Raw genomic sequence first — 16,926 nt, forward strand, 5'->3', positions numbered from 1 at the left:
AAAAAACTGGAGGAGAATGTAAATCCAAAGCGTTTGACAGTCCTTTCAAAAGATCAGACTGAAAGAAGGACATGGCTGAATTTTGCATGGTTCTAGAATGTAGTAGAGTTTAACTGCAACATAAATCATTGATGACATTTAGTAAAAATGAAATTTTAGGCTTTTTGAAGATCAGATATATTTCTGTGCTAGTTCTAGTGCATTTCATGCATTTATAAACTAAAGTTATGGAGAATTATTTGAACTACTTGTTTAGGCTATGAACCCTGACAGATGGGATTGAGTGAGAGAAGCTTACATCCCCATCTATTGGTAGATCAAGAGGTCGCTAAAGTACGTCTATTAAAAACAGGATTGCATTAATGCATAGAAAAACATACATTACATTTCAAATAGTACGGCATTTATTGATCTAGGAATAAAAGAATTATGTTTTTAAGACGATCTCACAGTAAAAATACAATTTTCACATCAGCATCAAAGAAGCAGAAAATTCTTATTTTCAATTAGAAGTGAGTATAATACTTTTGTGATTGCTGTGCAGCAACAGTACTGTCTTTCATCAGTAACAAGGAATGATATGTTTAATTGTAGATGATAAAGCACTGTGTCTTTACGTGTGAAGAAACCTCACAAGCATCTGCAACAACATTTTTTCTTTAAAATTCATGGTTTTGCTTTTAGTAAAGTAAAAAAAAAATAACAATACATGTCACATGTATAATCATGAATAAAATATTACTAAATTAAAATGTATAAGGTGTATTAACAGTATTAACAGTATTAACTTGTACTTCAAGTTGAGCATTAGTGGCTGATTTCCACAGCTGAGAATCCTGTTTGGATAAACTTAATCCGAGACGATCTTGTCACATGGCAACAGTGGGTTGACACCAATTTTCTTGGCGCATTCATTCTGCAGGAAAAATACAAAATACTAATGAAGTTAGCATCATGCTTAAAGAGGTTTTAAATAAAGTCAGATTGTATTTAGGTAAAAATACTCTCATTTACTTTCTAGTTAAAAACATAAACTGGTGTTAATGCCAAGCTAAAACAGGACCTCTAAATCTTCCTGTAGTCTGTGTAGGTTCTCAGTCATCCAGGTTATGGTAGTCTTCAAGCATGTGAGTTGAACTGGATTTGAAAATATTTCACCTTTCATCTGAAAGGCTTCTTGAGTTCTAACAGCTGATGGGGAGTTCCCAGTATTTAACCTCTACGTTGGTTGGAAATGTTCTCATTTTGGACAGGGAAGATAGACGGGTTGAGAGGAGTAAAAGAGGCTAAATTTCTCTATCTACCTTGAATCAATGAATACAGTAGCCTATGACAATAGCTATCAGTTACCTGCAACACAGGCTTGAAATCCCTTCCCAGGCATTTCATCCCTCACTCACACTTTGGCTGTGTGACCTTGATGACCCAGGGAGGGGCAGTGTCTCACAAATAAGTCACAGCTTTACTCATATGTGATGCCAGGTCATCAACTAATTTGAAGGCTGGCGGTTGATCCTTGGCTGCTCCGTTCAGCATACCTAAAATACCTTGGGCAACATACTGAACCCCATGTTACCCTCTGATGCATTCATCTGAATTCGAATGTTAGATAGAAAGCACTTGGGTGTGGGAAAAAGTGCTTGTATAACTGAGTGTGAATGAGGGAATAAGGCATGTTGTATAAATTGCTTTGACTGGGTAGAAAAATGCTATATAAGAACCAGTCTATTTACCAATACCATTTAACATAGCTCATGCAACACTGGAGGTTAAATATCTGGGACTCTATCAGCTTTTCTCTAGAGCAAAATCTGTGAGTGTAACTGAAAACAGAGCAGGAGCTATTTAATTAACACTTTTTTTCCTGGCTCCACCAAAGAAGCACTCTCACTCAAATCAAATGGAGCATTTCCAGTAAAAGGACTATAAATACCTTGGAGTACACATTGACAATAAACTGGACTGGGCTAAAAACACCACAGCACTTTACAGGAAGGGCCAGAGTCGTCTCTATTTTTTGAGGCGACTGAGGTCCTTCAACATCTGCCAGAAAATGCTCAGGATTTTCTATGAGTCTGTTGTGGCCAGTGCGATCCTCTATGCTGTTGCATGCTGGGGGAGCAGGCTGAGGGTCGCAGATGCCAACAGACTTAATAAACGAATCCGTAAGGCCAGTAATGTTGTGGGGATGGAGCTGGACTCCCTCAAGGTGGTGTCGGAGAGGCGGATGCTGTCCAAGATAAAGACAATGTTGGATAACACCTCCCACCCACTCCATGACATGCTGGTCAGTCACAGGAGCACGTTCAGTGAGAGACTGAGATTACCGAAAAGCACCACTGAACGACACAGGAAATCTTTCCTGCCTGTGGCCATCTCCCTGTACAGCGCATCCACTTAACACACTGGTTACTGCTACAACTACACGTTTCTTTTCCAGCTATTTATTAATGAGTGACTTATGTATATATATATATATGTATATATTGTACTATTCTTAGTTAGCGTATTGTCTGTCTTGTCTTAATGTTGGTTTATGTTGGTTTATAATGGAGCACTGTAACAAAAAAATAATTTCCCCCAGGGATCAATAAAGTATTCTGATTCTGATTCTGATTCTGAAAAGCAACAGGTCTGAAGAAAAGCATTTCATGTTGGGAGCTCTATGTGAAAAAGGACAACCTTTTAGCCACTGCGGTTTAGACTAGCATGAGAACATCCCCACTTCTTAGCTTTTACCATGTATTTGACGACGTTGATGTGGTAAGGGATCCCACCCATATTCTCACATTTCTTCATGTTCATCCTCTCTGGATCTCCGGCAGCCAAAACAGGAGTGTCTAGGTCAGCCTGAAGCAGATAAGCCACAAAAAAGGAACAAAGAAAAAAAAGAAAGTATAGAGCAAGAAATTCACTTTTAACCTGCAAATGTTTGTCCCTACTTGATTTCATAAAACAAAGAAACTGTAACTACTGGATATCAACTGCATTTTTGATTAATCTTTTTTAGCATTTAATATTCCATCACTGGGATCAACTCACAGGATTCAGGTTTCTATGGATGGACAGCAGATCTGACATCCTGTCACTGAACCCGGGAGCAAAGTTCTCTGGATTGATTGCCACAAAACACTGACCCTGAAAATACGAAACAGGTGACACTGTGAGCTCATCAAACATGAACATCAAACAGAGCCTTGACGTCAGATGACCTATATCAGAGTCACTAGCTGGGCCTCTGTTTTAGATAACAGCAGTCAAACACTTCAGACTTGTGTCATGCTGATTTCTCCTCTGCTGGTACATGACGGCTGATTACTTTATGAACTTTGCCCCAGATCTAATAATCAGCACCACATTATCTGCAGTGTATTATCTATTCTAGCTACTCAAAAACTGTATTTTATCATTGCTGTGGGAGCAGGGTGGGTGGGGGTGGGGGGTGGGGGTTGTGATTTATTCTTAATAAAAAGGTGATACAACAGTTTCAACTTGTTTCTCAGTCTGTTTCATTTCACAGACAAAACAACAAGATGACTTTTAGCACACTGTGTTACCAGTTTTGTCACAAGTTACATCAGGGACATGTTAAAATAGAACCAGTGTGTCCTTTGTATTTCACAACTAGGCAAAACAAAATGTACCAGGTTTGCAACACGGTCTGTTACTTTCCAAGTGCGGATGTATTTGCTGTACTGGGCACCAGCCAAGATGCCACAGAACACCTCCACCATCATTCCCAGACCATAGCCTTTGTACCCTCCTGAAGATAAAAACACAGAAAAACATATGCATGGAATAAATGTATTATACTAATCCTAGCCATCAATGGCATGTAATTCCACCAGTTCTGATAACTGGTTTCCAATTAATCTCCTATATGAGTTTCTCAGATCTGTGTATCTTGGTATAGATGAAGCACAAATCAGCCAGCTAGGGTTGTGGTTCAATTATATAGACTTAAAAAAGCAAGCAAACAAACACATATTTCACACATGAAGAATGAAAACATTCTTGACAAGATCTGCTGCTTCTCACCTGTGGCTTCACTGCCACCAACAGGCACCAGTCCTCCTCCAGTCAGCACTCTCTTGGGGTCTGTTGTAATTTTTCCCAGAGGGTCACAGCCCCAGCCCTCAGGAATGGGGTCTCCACGCCGCTCATGAAGCTCCACCTATGCACATTTATATACAGTACAAGAGAAGAATGTTTCCACATTAAAAATGTTGTTGTTTCAGTGGTCAATCACTGCTCGCTTGCATTTAATTTGTTAGAAGCTTACATGTGCAATAAACAAATATGCAGCAGTAGAGATATTGATCTTACCTTTCCAATGGCTACTGCTGAAGTGGCCATGTCTAAAACAAAGCTGTCTCCATCTTTAGCAGGAGCCGCAACACTGATGGGGTTGGTGCCCAAAGTACACTGCAGAGTTCACAGAGTTTGAATAATGAAGATTTTATGATCAAATTCATAAATATCTTAATTAAAGTGTAGTATATTGCATTTACTATGGATTCTTTTCTAAAATAGTTAATACATATACCTCTTTAGCACGTGTGGGAACCACCAGTGGTGATGTGTTGGTAAATGACATCCCCTGTGGAGATCAGATTTTTTATTAGAAAGTTAAACAAAAAGCAAAAGCAACTGATCATGCTATGATCTAAAGAAGCAGCTGAGAAACAAAGTCATTGACATCTATCATCCTGGAAGGAAATACAAAGCTATACTAAAACATACTAAATCTGGGTCTATAATTGAAAAATGTATTCTTTCTGGGGGAAAAAATCAACTGAAAAAGGGGAAAAAAGATCAACAGACAAACATTTCACTCACAATCATATTTTCCTTCAGTGCCTGCATTGCATAGTATCCAGCAATGCCATAATGGTTGGAGTCTAAAAAGAAAAAGGTCACATATAAATTTAATGGCTGAACAGCAGTGGTAATGCACTGTCATTGTTTTAGTCGTCAGATTTGAGAACTATCTCTCCACTAAAAATAAGTGTTGAAATATAATAATTATATTTAAAAACTCAAGAGAGATTTTATTGATGAGATCAGAGCACTTGTTCCCCTTAAATGAAAGTTTCTTAAACCTCTAAGAGCTAAATCATCATGGGCCCCAATCCTAATCAAACCCTGTGCAATCTAATTATGTAGGTTTCTTTGTTGTTTTTAATTGTTATCTTAAGTTTTTGGCAGTCAGGCAACAAGGAAAACAATAATTCAAATTTACACTCTAAAAACTACTTAAAGATTTTTGTCTCCAAAATAGAAGTTAAGGGTAGGGTTATTATTACCAATAGTGACTTATGACTTCAGAGGGTTAATAAAGTCTAACTGAGTCTTATACACCTCACTGAGTGTTAAACAAACTAAACAGTCAACTAGTTGCTGAACAGGAATCATGCACTTATAGTTGTGTCTAACATAGTGCACTATATTTTGGTTCTTACTGGAAGTAAAATGCAAACAGTTCAATAATAAATGATCTGGAAACCTGTTTAACTGTGTCGCCACTATAACATTTCCTTTAGGGTTCAAATGGGACTCACTGTGTGCCACCACCCAGCCAATGCCAACGTTGTTGGCCTTTTTTATGACCAGATTCATACAAAAGTTTCCCACCACTGGGCCTAAGAGATTCCTCCCATCCACCAGTGCTGTCGCTTCACTCTCCTTTTCTATCACTGGCTCACCGTCCTTGGCACAGATGCCAGTTTGAATGTCCTTCACATACATGTCTGTTAAAAATATAGTGAGTACACATAAACGACACACAGACTTAAATTTAAAATTACTGCTGATGTCTCCAGCATCAGTGAGGAAAGATGCTTAGTTTTTGTGCAAATAAGTCACAATGATATGTACAGTGAGGATCAAACAATGAAGCAACAATGATGAAAACACAGTTTTGAAGGAGGCTGACCCATCCTGTTGAGTCCATGGCTGTAGTGGCCCCTGTGGTCTCCTTCCACCAACACTTCAGCTAGACTGCGAGCATGATGCTGCTTGGTACCCACTGCTGTCATGCACCTCTCAATGAAGCCTTTGACCTCCACCTCGCTGATCAAACATCTGCATGGGCAACGCGATATTTAATAAGCAACATTTGAAAAAGTAGAGTAAAGATGATGATGTGATCATACAGCTTGTTTGGATATTGCATGTACTAAAAACACATTACACATATTACTTTTTTATCAGTCATATCAAATTCAACGGTCGACAGTCCAGTTATTTATTCTAACATGAATTGCTGATTTTCCTTAAATTGCAGTTGATCTTACCTAAAAATTTGAATTATATCATATAATTATATGAAATGTATTGCTTTTATTTTGTAAGGTTAAAGAACCATCACCATCTTGGTTTCTTGACCTGAGTATATTTGGATGAAAGGGGTGGCTAGCTAATTTTATTAGAATGGTGCAGTGGTACTTCATTTATATAAGTGTATTAAATGCTGTGTCACTTTTGTGCAGTGAAAGACAGACATTTAGAAAGCCACAAAAAGTTGACGCACCACACTCTCCAATCTTATCAATACTTAACCATAAAAACATTTATTTATTATTTATTTTCACAAGGCTTGGGTGTATCATATTTTCTTTACCTGGTTTGTCCATGCACCACCTCCAGTGGCTCAGCACCACACTGGAGCATCTGAAAGTGGTTGGGCTTGCCCTGCTGCCTGTGTAATTACAACTAAATGCCAAATAGGACAACATAAAACACACCTAACATCTATTATTGTATGTATTTTTTACTACAGGTTCATTCATTTTCATTTTATTAGCACCAGAAGTTGTTGATTTGGAAAGCATAGCTAGCATACCTTCTTTGTTCTTTCACTTTTGACACGTGGATATGAATGTGTAACACACATGACTAGGCTGTCAGCCTGTGTAGTTGTATTACAATTGTCTCCTTGATGAGCTTAATTAAATGTTTCTGTGTAACACATCTGAATCTGTGTGAGCTGAGCTGATTACATCACACATATTTTGTGTTCACCTTTGAGCCCTGCATAAATAATTGTTTTGGCTCACTGCATCTAATTAAAAATCAGTGCACATGACCATGACAGTCAGTAAAACTACCACAGGAGTATTCTGCCTGATGGTCTAGCTCTCATTCAAAGACTGGAATCAAGAACAGGACATAAATAAAGTAAACTGCAAAGCTCCCCCATACTCTACACAACAGTTCCACCAAGGGGATTTTTTTTCCTGCCCTGTGCTAATTCAAATTTCAAAGTCCATTTTTGAAGTGATTGCAAAACCTGTAACCACACTGATGATATACTTGTGGTAGAGGACTGCCTTCAAGAGAACACCTGAGGGTTATATTGTGAACTTCAACATGGCCTGGCTTTCTTACATTAACTGGCTTGACAAAACCTAAAAGCCCAGTCAGTCATGATGTGTATCATGATTAGTGGTTATCAGTTGGTTATCAAACCTTTCTATGTTTCCTTCCTGTAATAAAACAAGTTTGAACAACTAATGATAAGTTCTGAGTGTTTAATGCTGAAAATGTAATGCTTTTCATCCTGTCATCATTCTCATCCTCCTTTTTGCTTCTTTCAGAATCAATAACAATAGACATAGAAATAATTTACCCTGAGACTATTTGTGATAAAAAAACAAAACAAAACAAAAAACATTTCCTTTTCTTTTGTAAAATTAATTTCCAGCAAGATATTTTCACATTCCAAGAATTACCCAAAGGCAAAATAAACAATAAAAGTAAGATAAGTTAATGAAAGTTTAACATAATTGTGTATAATTTCATTATTGTTATTTAATGCATTATTATTACTTTGATGTAAGGAGCAATTTACCATTCTTTATTTTTGGCCAGATGTTGGGCATTGCACTCAAAACTAGAGGCGCATGGACAATTCAAATATTGATAGTATTGATACCAATGCTGGTATTGGTATTGCTTAGATACTAGCACAATAGTATCAATACTGTGTTTCCATGTTGCCCGCCCGTTAAATAACTATGATATTTTCATTATTATTAGTAGTAGTAGTATTGGAAATAAAAAATGCCTTTCAGCTTTTCAGTTTCAAAAAATATGAAATGTTGAAAGGTGTGTTTTGTTGTATTAACTAATTATTGAGGAAAGTAAAACTCACAGTAATTTAGGGGTCATTAAAATGTGTTCAGAATTCGCACATTATTTATGATTCATCTCATGAAGTCGTAGCACACTGCTCTTCCCTACATTAGCTTTATAGGTTAAAAGTATCGGTATTACCAGTAATGGACAAATGCTAATGATTTGGTGGCTCGACACCAAAAAATGTAGGATGGCACAGCACTGCTGTAAGCTGACGTTTACGGTTTTTTCGCTAAAATCTAGCAATTACGGAATGTAGTGAGATGGTAGAATATTAATAAAGATGGAGACGATAGAAATACTAAAACACGGTACAGGTAAACGTCTGTACACATAATAAATAATAAGCTACTGCATCACAAAAGCACTTTTTGTCGCAAGTCTAGGGATTATGTTAATCACAATGAAAAAACTCTTGGATGAGTTGCTAACTCGTCTTGGCGCACAGGTTATTAATTCATTGACTGAATCTACAGGTGTCCTTTGACCACACTTCTAACCACGCTCCTACCTGCTCATGCTGACTTTGCTGTCCTTTCACTATGATGGTCTGTTGATCCTGGATCAGATGTGTTGGGGGTAAATCCGATGACCTGTCAACTTTCCTCTTCAAGTGCCTCAATGTTAGGAAACGCCCCGTGTGTCAAAACTATCTGTCAGGTGTCTCTGCCCGGGGAGAAGCTTTGTGATTTGGCAAGGTCGTGAACCTGCTGCTTTCGGTATTTCCATTATATCGTGTCAATTTAACCCAGAAAGCACATTCTGATCACAAGTACAAGTCAATGAGTTTGGCAAATTGACTGTTTAATATCATAAGTGTCATTGGCAATAAAATGTATTTTTCAAGAGAGATCTGGCCAAAGAGGGCAGCAGAGTGGAATCACTTTTTGGCACACCTGGCGCTTTCCGTTTTCCTGCTGTTTTAATCGCGCTCTACTTTCTGATGTCTGTCTCAAAGACCACCTCGTAAACGTCGCACCTTGCGTCCCTAATACAGCGCTTATACAGACATGTAGGTATACACATAATTTTTCTGCTTGAAAACACAATTGCTGGTAATACACAGGTTAAGAATGGACAAGAAAAGCCCTTAAGAGCTGCATCATTTTACCTCAGCAACTCCTTTTACATTTGCGGGAAGACTGAGAAATTTCTCTCTGATGCATTTTTCATAATCTTAATCGAGAGCGGCGGATCACAACTTTGACTACACTGCACCCACCCGGTACCGCTGAAAACTGCTGTCCTGCACCAGTATATGCAACTCCCCAATCACGGGCTTAAAGAAAAAATACAACTTATTTAATAATAAAACAACATATATTACTATTTAACAGGAAATATAGATAATATAGATAATAGATTATATCTCTTCATAGTTAATGAATGAACCTTCAGTCTTTTTCCTCTCACAGTGATGTGATGTAAACCAAGGTTTTTCTTATATTTTAAATTTTTATTTTGAAAAGGCCAAGGAATGTCTTGCATCAGTGAATTAGACGCCAGTCTCTTTCTTTGAAAGCTTGCTGTCCACAAGGGGTCAGGCACTCACTGAATGCTGGGCGACTGGTAGGGATGCAGAAACATAGAATATGCTGCAGCATACAACTTTGTATCTCTCTCTCTATATATATATATCTATATCTATAGATATATATATGTACAAAGAAAATAGGCAAAGAAAACATGATGTATCTTAGACCGTAGTGATCCTGTACAAGTAACTTACCAAAAGTTGCTATAATTTTTGCTTGTTTAAACCACGTTAACCTAACATGAATTATATTTGAGCCAACCCACAAGAGAAATTAGCTTTTCACATTCCGCTTTTGTTTCTGCTGGATCAACTCACCAAAAGGAGCTGTTTGGAGCTCCTAGGCATAAACCGCTCTTGCAAACCTACATTCTGGCCCTATATGTAAATGTTCGTAGTGCTACACTTCAGTTAGGTCATTCTGGTGCTAATAAGGAGACAATGAGATATTTAACCCTCCTGTAGCGCTGCAGTTTAATGTAAACACTGTTCAAAACAACATGACCATTGTCCTGCTTCAACACAACAACAGCCCAGCTATCTAGGCTATCCATAAAAGGGAAAACGTAGCTGTGGTGTGGCAAGAAAGCTTATCGAGTGTTACGAAACAAACTTTAGTCTTTACTTGCTCTTAAAACCTGGACCGTGCTACAAGAAGAAATGATCTGGGAATCAGTTTGACTTCTGTGTAAATGATGAATTGTAATGACCAGTACTGGACTTTTGAGGATCGTACCGTAGCAACCGTACTGTATTGTAGGAAAATTTTGAAGTCATTGTACTCCAGCGATGGATTCCATAAACCACTCCTGATTGCTGTGACGTTGATACATGTCCTACAGACAATGCTGACATCATTGAAACTATGTGACACTTTATGAATGACTTGAAGCACATTTTTCTCCACAGTGTCATGTGTAGAAATCATATTCATAATCATATACATCTTGGAGCACATTGTAGAACACCAATTTTGGTTAGACTCAAATAAGTGATAAGCCAGAGTGAGACTAAATACAACACAAAAGCACAGCATCTTCATAATTTCTACGCCTGGTTAGTACCCTTGTAGCCCGGATGTTGAACCAGAAAATGTTTGCTTCAGGTGGCAATGTAATAATGTATCTTAATGTATGAAAAAGAATAATAATTTTAAGACTATGTGTCAGTTTTTCTCCGTGACAGAAAAAGCTGCTGTTGCAAAGAAATATGTCTGTGTCCTAAATAAAAATATAAATGTGTAAAATTACAGCAAAAAGTTGATAGTAGATATCAACTCAAAACTATTTGATAGTTAATTGGCCAAGACTGTCCGGTAATGATAAGGTTTTTATTAATCCATAGAAAATGTCTTGAAAAAGTGTTTAGTTGTTTATCTTGTTGTAATTTGCGTAAAAGTACTTTTGTTACAGTGCCATAAACCGGTAGCTTTATGGTTTGGTTTTGACATAAAACGCTAACAAACCAATATTGGAAAACTAATGATTGAGTTTAGGTTAGTGTAAATGTTAGAGATTCAAGATTCAAGAAGTTTATTGTCATATACACCACAAAATACATTGGTTACACTGAGCAATAAAATTCGTACTGTGCGAGTTACCTTCACACAACTATAAAAAAAACAACTAAAGTTCATTGCTAAGATGTGTTTCCGTCTCCTGACTGACTTGATAGCACGAGTTTATGCAGTCCTCCTGCACGTCTTTACTCCCACAGGCCTCAGCTGCGACTCGAGAAAGAGTATGGAGAAGTTAGTGCCACCTCCCTATGCAGTGCCGCCTCCTATCCTGTAATTCTCCATGGGTCAGACATCTGTAAGCATTTCTCTCAGACCACAAGAGGAAAATAGAAAGTTGGAAGCTACAGGCTGTGATTTGGGTGTGTATAAATAAAGTTGCTAGCAAAGGAAAAGCTGCTAATATGATGGGAGTCCAGAAGGTGGGAGGTTAGTAGGAGCAGGACACCCAAATCATCAAAGAGTGGAAATGAGTTGCAGGAGGGCAAACATAGCCTCTGAAGAATTATATGAAAGGCTAGTTTCTGATTTGCTCATGAGATATTCGTGGGTGTATATTTTACATATGTAAGTACAAGTTTGATTCATTGCATGTGTGGCTAAAAAAAAAACATACATGGAACGTACATTTCTAAATGATTTCTCTTTTTATGGGTTGCACATGGTAACCAGGGCTTAGCTGAACATGAAAACACTTGGAAGGGTAAGTCATTTTGGGAGGGCTGTTGCAAACATATGTCATTATAGTCAGGGCTTGATCAGGTGATCCTTAGTTACTGTGCAATAGGCCTAGGCTGCTGAGGGATGTGTTTAATGTGCTTATACACCACAATCACACAATCATTTAATCATTAGTTGTTATTAATCTCTGGTTCTCTGCCACAGTGTGTTTTTATCCTGTCTCCTTCCCCTAACCCCCAGCTGGTCAATGCAGATGGCTGCCCCTCCCTGACCCAGCGTCTGCTGGAGGTTTCTTCCTATTAAAAGGTATTTTTCTTTCCCACTGTCGTCAAGTGCTTGGTCATAGGTCATTTGATTCTTGGGGAGTTATCTTTGTTTTTCTATGGTCTTTACCTAATAATATAAGGCATCCTAAGGTAACCAATGTTGTGATTTGATGCTATGTAAATAAAATGTAATTGAACCATATGGTATACTGCTCTAGCTGTGTCTACAATCTTCACTCCTTAAAATATAAGCAACGCTAGAACAAATTAAAGAATGTTGTCAGATCTATTACCAATTATTGGAACAAGTAACAATTTGTTTAAAACTGGTGTTTTAAGGCTGTTCTAATGAGTCCATCTGCAGTAGACGAGTAAACTTACAAAAACATGTTGACTCTGAAGTCTCAGAGTGCTAAACAGGGAGCAACACCCATTCAGTCTGTAATAATGCCTGAGCAAAGAGCAGATTGAGTGGAAATGAGCCATGTTGCCCCTTCACTGCAGGCCTCCACATTGGTGCTGACTCCTCTGTAGTGGTCGGCACTGCCTCAAAACTGCAGGGCACATTTGTGCAGCTTCCAGAAATAGGATGTGCTGTATATAATTGGCAAAACAGCAGGCTCACAGCTGCTATGAAAACAACCATGCTTTTCCCATTGCCTTAGAACCACCCTACAGGCTTACATATGAGGCCCAAAATGATACCTTTAAAGTTGGGTGTAGGTGCAAAACCGCAATTTAATGGAGCGCCTCTTTGCCTCTATGTTCCTAAAAGACCTGAAAAGCATTTGTAGATCTTTGATGAATTGGGCAAAAGTTTTTTTAAACAAAAGAATAAAAGTTTTGTGCTAACAGTGTTAACAGTAACTGGTTTATTTAACTCATTTATAAGACAGCAAGAGAAATTCAAAATACTTATAAAATCACAGGAATAGTGATAAAAAATAAATGTGTGTCGTGACTATTAACATTTAAAGCCTGCTGAAAGATAAAATATATTTGACTGTCAATGCAAGATGAATGTTGATTGTCCTTTTGTGAAGTGGTTTCTCATCCTCGTGGTATTCAGACATCAGCTCCACAGCCCCCTGTTCTCTCTGCTATTCCTCTCTCTCCCTCTCTCCCTCTTTCTCTAACCTGACAAAAGATCATTCAAATTCACTCATAAATACAATAAATAACAAAAACGATGCAGAGTAGCTGCTTGCTCAGTCTCTCAAGTTGATTCAGCTCCCAGTCTCAATACAATACTAATACTTATTCAGTCTTTGGTCAGCTTCACATCTCTACTGACCAATCCTAGTAAGGCTGACATTAAAATGGGGACATTTTAATATTAGTTTTTCAGATCCCATGTGTGAAATTTCTGTTATGCTTTTTCTTAACCTCTTAAGCCCCAAGCCTTCCTGATCTCCTGCCTTTTGCCCCCGTATCAGGGGGCGTTGGGGCTTAAGAAGTTAATGTGTTTGCTCTTAATTTTTATTTTTTGCAAGTTTAAGTTTACTTTTCCGCATTTTTGAGACCATCTCATAATGCACTGACATGATTTCCTTTGAGTTAAAATGGTATTTTAGCGCTGATTAGGGGGCAGAGAGGCCAGCCCAAGTCCAGACTCCCATTTAGGTTAGGAGTGTAATAAATTCTCATGTCAGACTTCATATTCTTGATTTAAATCAAATGCCTTCTTCACATATCACTCTTATCTCTTGCCTTCGTCTACCAGCTGAAAAGTTTCAGGAAGTTTTGGAGTCCATCTTCTCCAAGGAAGTCGAAAGAGCCCTGAGACGAGCCCAAGTGGACGAGCAGGAGTACAAGCAGGACGATGGCCAGGAGCGGAATGAGAAGGTTCCAGCCGGCTGCCAGGATGTTGTACCATTTGGCCTTGTCCGAACACTCCTGAGCCAGCTGCAGGTTGCCCTGAGTCTTTTGGTCCCTGGCCTGCAAAGATGCAGGAAGACAAATTCATATTAAGACATCTGGTGTAGTCAGTTTTAAACATGCAACTATTTTGCTGTAATAACTGAAATGAGTAAAGAAAATGAACAGCCTATTAATACAAGATAATCCATAATTTTATTGGGGGGGGGGGGGGGGGGGGGGGGGTGTTGTATTGGTTGGGTCTGATTATTGCGGGGTCATAACCCCCCTAACCCCCCCTGGCAATTACGCCCCTGCTCCTCAGTTTCATAAGTCTTGTGGGACATCTAGAGACATTAAAGCTTCATCTGCACTACATAAAAAAGATAATATGAGTTCACTGTAAATAAAGAAGGTAAAACACAGATCATCTTTTTGTTTATAGACAGATCTGGTTCAGTGCTGACCCAGGGCAGACTGAATAGCTTCTAAGTGTATCCATTTATTGTGGAAAGAACCCAGCCAGGGCCTTCCATACAACTCTCTAATTTCCCATGAGTACTTGCCCATTAGAAAGATACCAATTATGCCATTTTTAACTCCCCAGACAAGGAACCAGTGACTGTCTTTAATCTGAGTGCTGAGCCAGTGGCCCTGTGATTCTGAGCTGCACCGTGTGCATGCAGAAAAAAAATTAAATAAAGGGTATACACGCCCTTTTGTGGTGAGATTTTCGGGAACTTTTATTTCCAGGTAGTCATGTGGTGTTTCCAAACAAGATTTGAAAATGCAATTTTCCAGGACTTCTTAACTTTTTAAAATGTGTTAAGTTTTTTGTTTTGTTTTATGTTTCTCTGCAGCTCCATTCCTGTGGTAAAGGGCGCTCCTGCTTTCTACTGTGTGAGACATTCGACCAGAGACAATAATAAGTTTTTACATGCTTCAGAATCTTACTGTGTTTAATCAAACTCAAAGAATTTTGCAACAGAACTTTTACACAGAGGAAAAGCTAGAAGTTGTTCTGCTTTTTACACATAAAAAATCTGTAAAAAATTAAGTAAAATGTACAATTTTTAAATGAAGAATGCTTCCATATTCATTTTATAAGAATTTTTTAACACCTTAAAAATGATAGGGTATGCAGGGTTTTTTCCCCTCTTTTTACGGTTTATACCCTCACTTACACATGGTTAAAAGAAAACAATTTTCTTCTTTTTGTCAAAAATGTAATTGCTGGTTCCCGCTGCTTCTTTTAGAAATGTTATTGTAGGTGCAGCCACTCATTGGTGCTTGACTTTTGCCCATTGTTTCATAAGTATCCTTGCCAACTTTGCACAACTTTTGCTTTTGCTGCCAAGTTTCATTGCAGAAGGCTGAGGCAATTATAGTAGCACAATGTTCTTGTTAGCATTAAGCTGTTCAAGACTGACAAAAGTCTAGTGTTACACTGCATAGAAATTCTTCCATTTTTTTCATCAAGTGTATCCAAGTGTTCCTGCCTTTGTTGTTTTCAAAATGTTTTAATAAAGAGTTTAAATAACTGGAGACAACAATGAAGGCTACTTTATTTATTTTTTTTTAAAAAACACATTAATAGAAAGATTTGTTTTAATTGGGACTGAGTTAACAATGTAGACCCTTCTTTGTTAGATGTCTGTAAATTGATTGTAAAACATTTTCAAAAGCAAAGAAAGAAAAAGAGCACAAGGCCTCACCTTGATGGAGTAGATGAGCGCCATGAAACCCAGGCAGCAGAAGTTAACATACAAGGTGTTGCACAGCGACCAGACTAGATAGTCTCGGGGAGGATTCTTGCCAGTGTTCCCCATGTTCACTACAGTGGATCCAACAGGCTTGCGGGCAGATTTGCAGTTGGTAAGAGGGGTGCAGTCGGAAGGGAAGTTGTAGGAATGGTTGTCCATTGTTAGCGTTCAGAGAGGGGAATCCTAGCTGTAAGTGAATAGACAACTTTGTGAGCTTGTTATCCTTCCAGATGCTTGGTCCTCGTCTTGAGAGTAGTCCCCCCCTCTATGCGAGAGGCTTAAAAAGGCCCATAAAGAGGGAGGTGGCAGGGAGAGCTTGCATGGGCAGGGTCCTTTAATGCACTGCAGGTCTGTCATTATGTGGTCAAGCCTGTGAGACTGAAATAGAGATAGAGAGAAGAAGACAGGGAAACAGTTCTCTGAGAGAAAGACCAAATATATAAACTGTAGCTGAGAAAAGTATCCAAACGATAATTTTCCTAGAGATTTGAAGGTGGTGCGTGGTGATTTGGGTGAAGGTGAAGGCCATTTGAATGATGTTGAAAAGCCTTGATATGTCTGATGAAGAGTCTGCCAGAGGTCTTGAGGCAGGCATCTGTATCTTGGTGGGAACAGAGTGGGTTAACACAACCAACAGGACACATTTCTAAAACATATAAGAACTATTAGTTCAGTTCATTTCATTTGGTTTTCATGTGAATGGTCACAGTTTCTTACATAAAATAAAGTAAATTACCCAACCTGAACATTATTTTTTAAGCTGAAGCCAAACAAATTGTAATATTTGTAACAAATTGTAACAGTTGCATACATTGAAGATCCCACAGTAGATGGCCACTGACCAATTTATGCTGGACAATAGGGTTAACCAGGGTAAGAGGATACGCTTTAGAATCAAGTGCTTGTCCTTTTCATTGTTTTCTTTTTTTTTGAAAATCATTTTGATATAAACACAAGGATTATATACATTTGAAAGGGAATAAACAGACTCAACAGACTATGTTTTAAAAGACCAATGAGCCAAGTAGTGAGATCTAGCTTCCACCAACTGCGCCTTATCTCTAAGGCTAGGCATTATGTTCCGCATGAGGACCTGGAGAAGCTTATTCACGCTTTTGTGACCTCCAGGTTGGATTATTGTAACTCCTTGTACTACGGTCTTCCCTCTTA

General features: G+C 38.3%; 2 protein-coding genes across 2 annotated transcripts; both read right to left on the minus strand.

The window, feature by feature from the left end:
- Positions 1-396: 396 nt before the first annotated feature.
- LOC146382958 (uncharacterized) lies at positions 397-8,847 on the minus strand. Its single transcript, XM_084934009.1, has 11 exons — positions 8,651-8,847; positions 5,936-6,084; positions 5,562-5,750; positions 4,840-4,901; positions 4,547-4,600; positions 4,327-4,425; positions 4,039-4,174; positions 3,645-3,763; positions 3,043-3,138; positions 2,740-2,850; positions 397-916 (listed from the first exon to the last, which is right to left on the minus strand). The coding sequence occupies exons 1-11, from the start codon at positions 8,656-8,658 to the stop codon at positions 851-853; spliced, it is 1,089 nt and encodes a 362-aa protein (XP_084790135.1). The 5' UTR covers positions 8,659-8,847; the 3' UTR covers positions 397-850.
- A 2,067-nt stretch (positions 8,848-10,914) lies between these two features.
- Positions 10,915-16,057, minus strand: LOC146382959 (interferon-induced transmembrane protein 5-like). Its single transcript, XM_084934010.1, has 2 exons — positions 15,709-16,057; positions 10,915-14,074 (listed from the first exon to the last, which is right to left on the minus strand). The coding sequence occupies exons 1-2, from the start codon at positions 15,913-15,915 to the stop codon at positions 13,853-13,855; spliced, it is 429 nt and encodes a 142-aa protein (XP_084790136.1). The 5' UTR covers positions 15,916-16,057; the 3' UTR covers positions 10,915-13,852.
- Positions 16,058-16,926: the final 869 nt, after the last annotated feature.

This window comes from Perissodus microlepis, chromosome 7 (assembly GCF_051167445.1).
Source record: "Perissodus microlepis isolate ML-2025 ecotype Zambia chromosome 7, ASM5116744v1, whole genome shotgun sequence".
In the NCBI taxonomy this organism is placed as follows: Eukaryota; Metazoa; Chordata; class Actinopteri; order Cichliformes; family Cichlidae; genus Perissodus; species Perissodus microlepis.

Coding starts and splice junctions, on each gene's coding strand:
- LOC146382958 (XM_084934009.1), bottom strand. Junction 4,175..4,326: donor CAGCAGTAGCCATTGGAAAG/GTAAGATCAATA, acceptor AAATGTGCATAG/GTGGAGCTTCATGAGCGGCG. Junction 917..2,739: donor TCAACGTCGTCAAATACATG/GTAAAAGCTAAG, acceptor TTTTTCCTGCAG/AATGAATGCGCCAAGAAAAT.
- LOC146382959 (XM_084934010.1), bottom strand. CDS start 15,915: ATGGACAACCATTCCTACAACTTCCCTTCCGACTGCACCCCTCTTACC. Junction 14,075..15,708: donor CGCTCATCTACTCCATCAAG/GTGAGGCCTTGT, acceptor GCATCTTTGCAG/GCCAGGGACCAAAAGACTCA.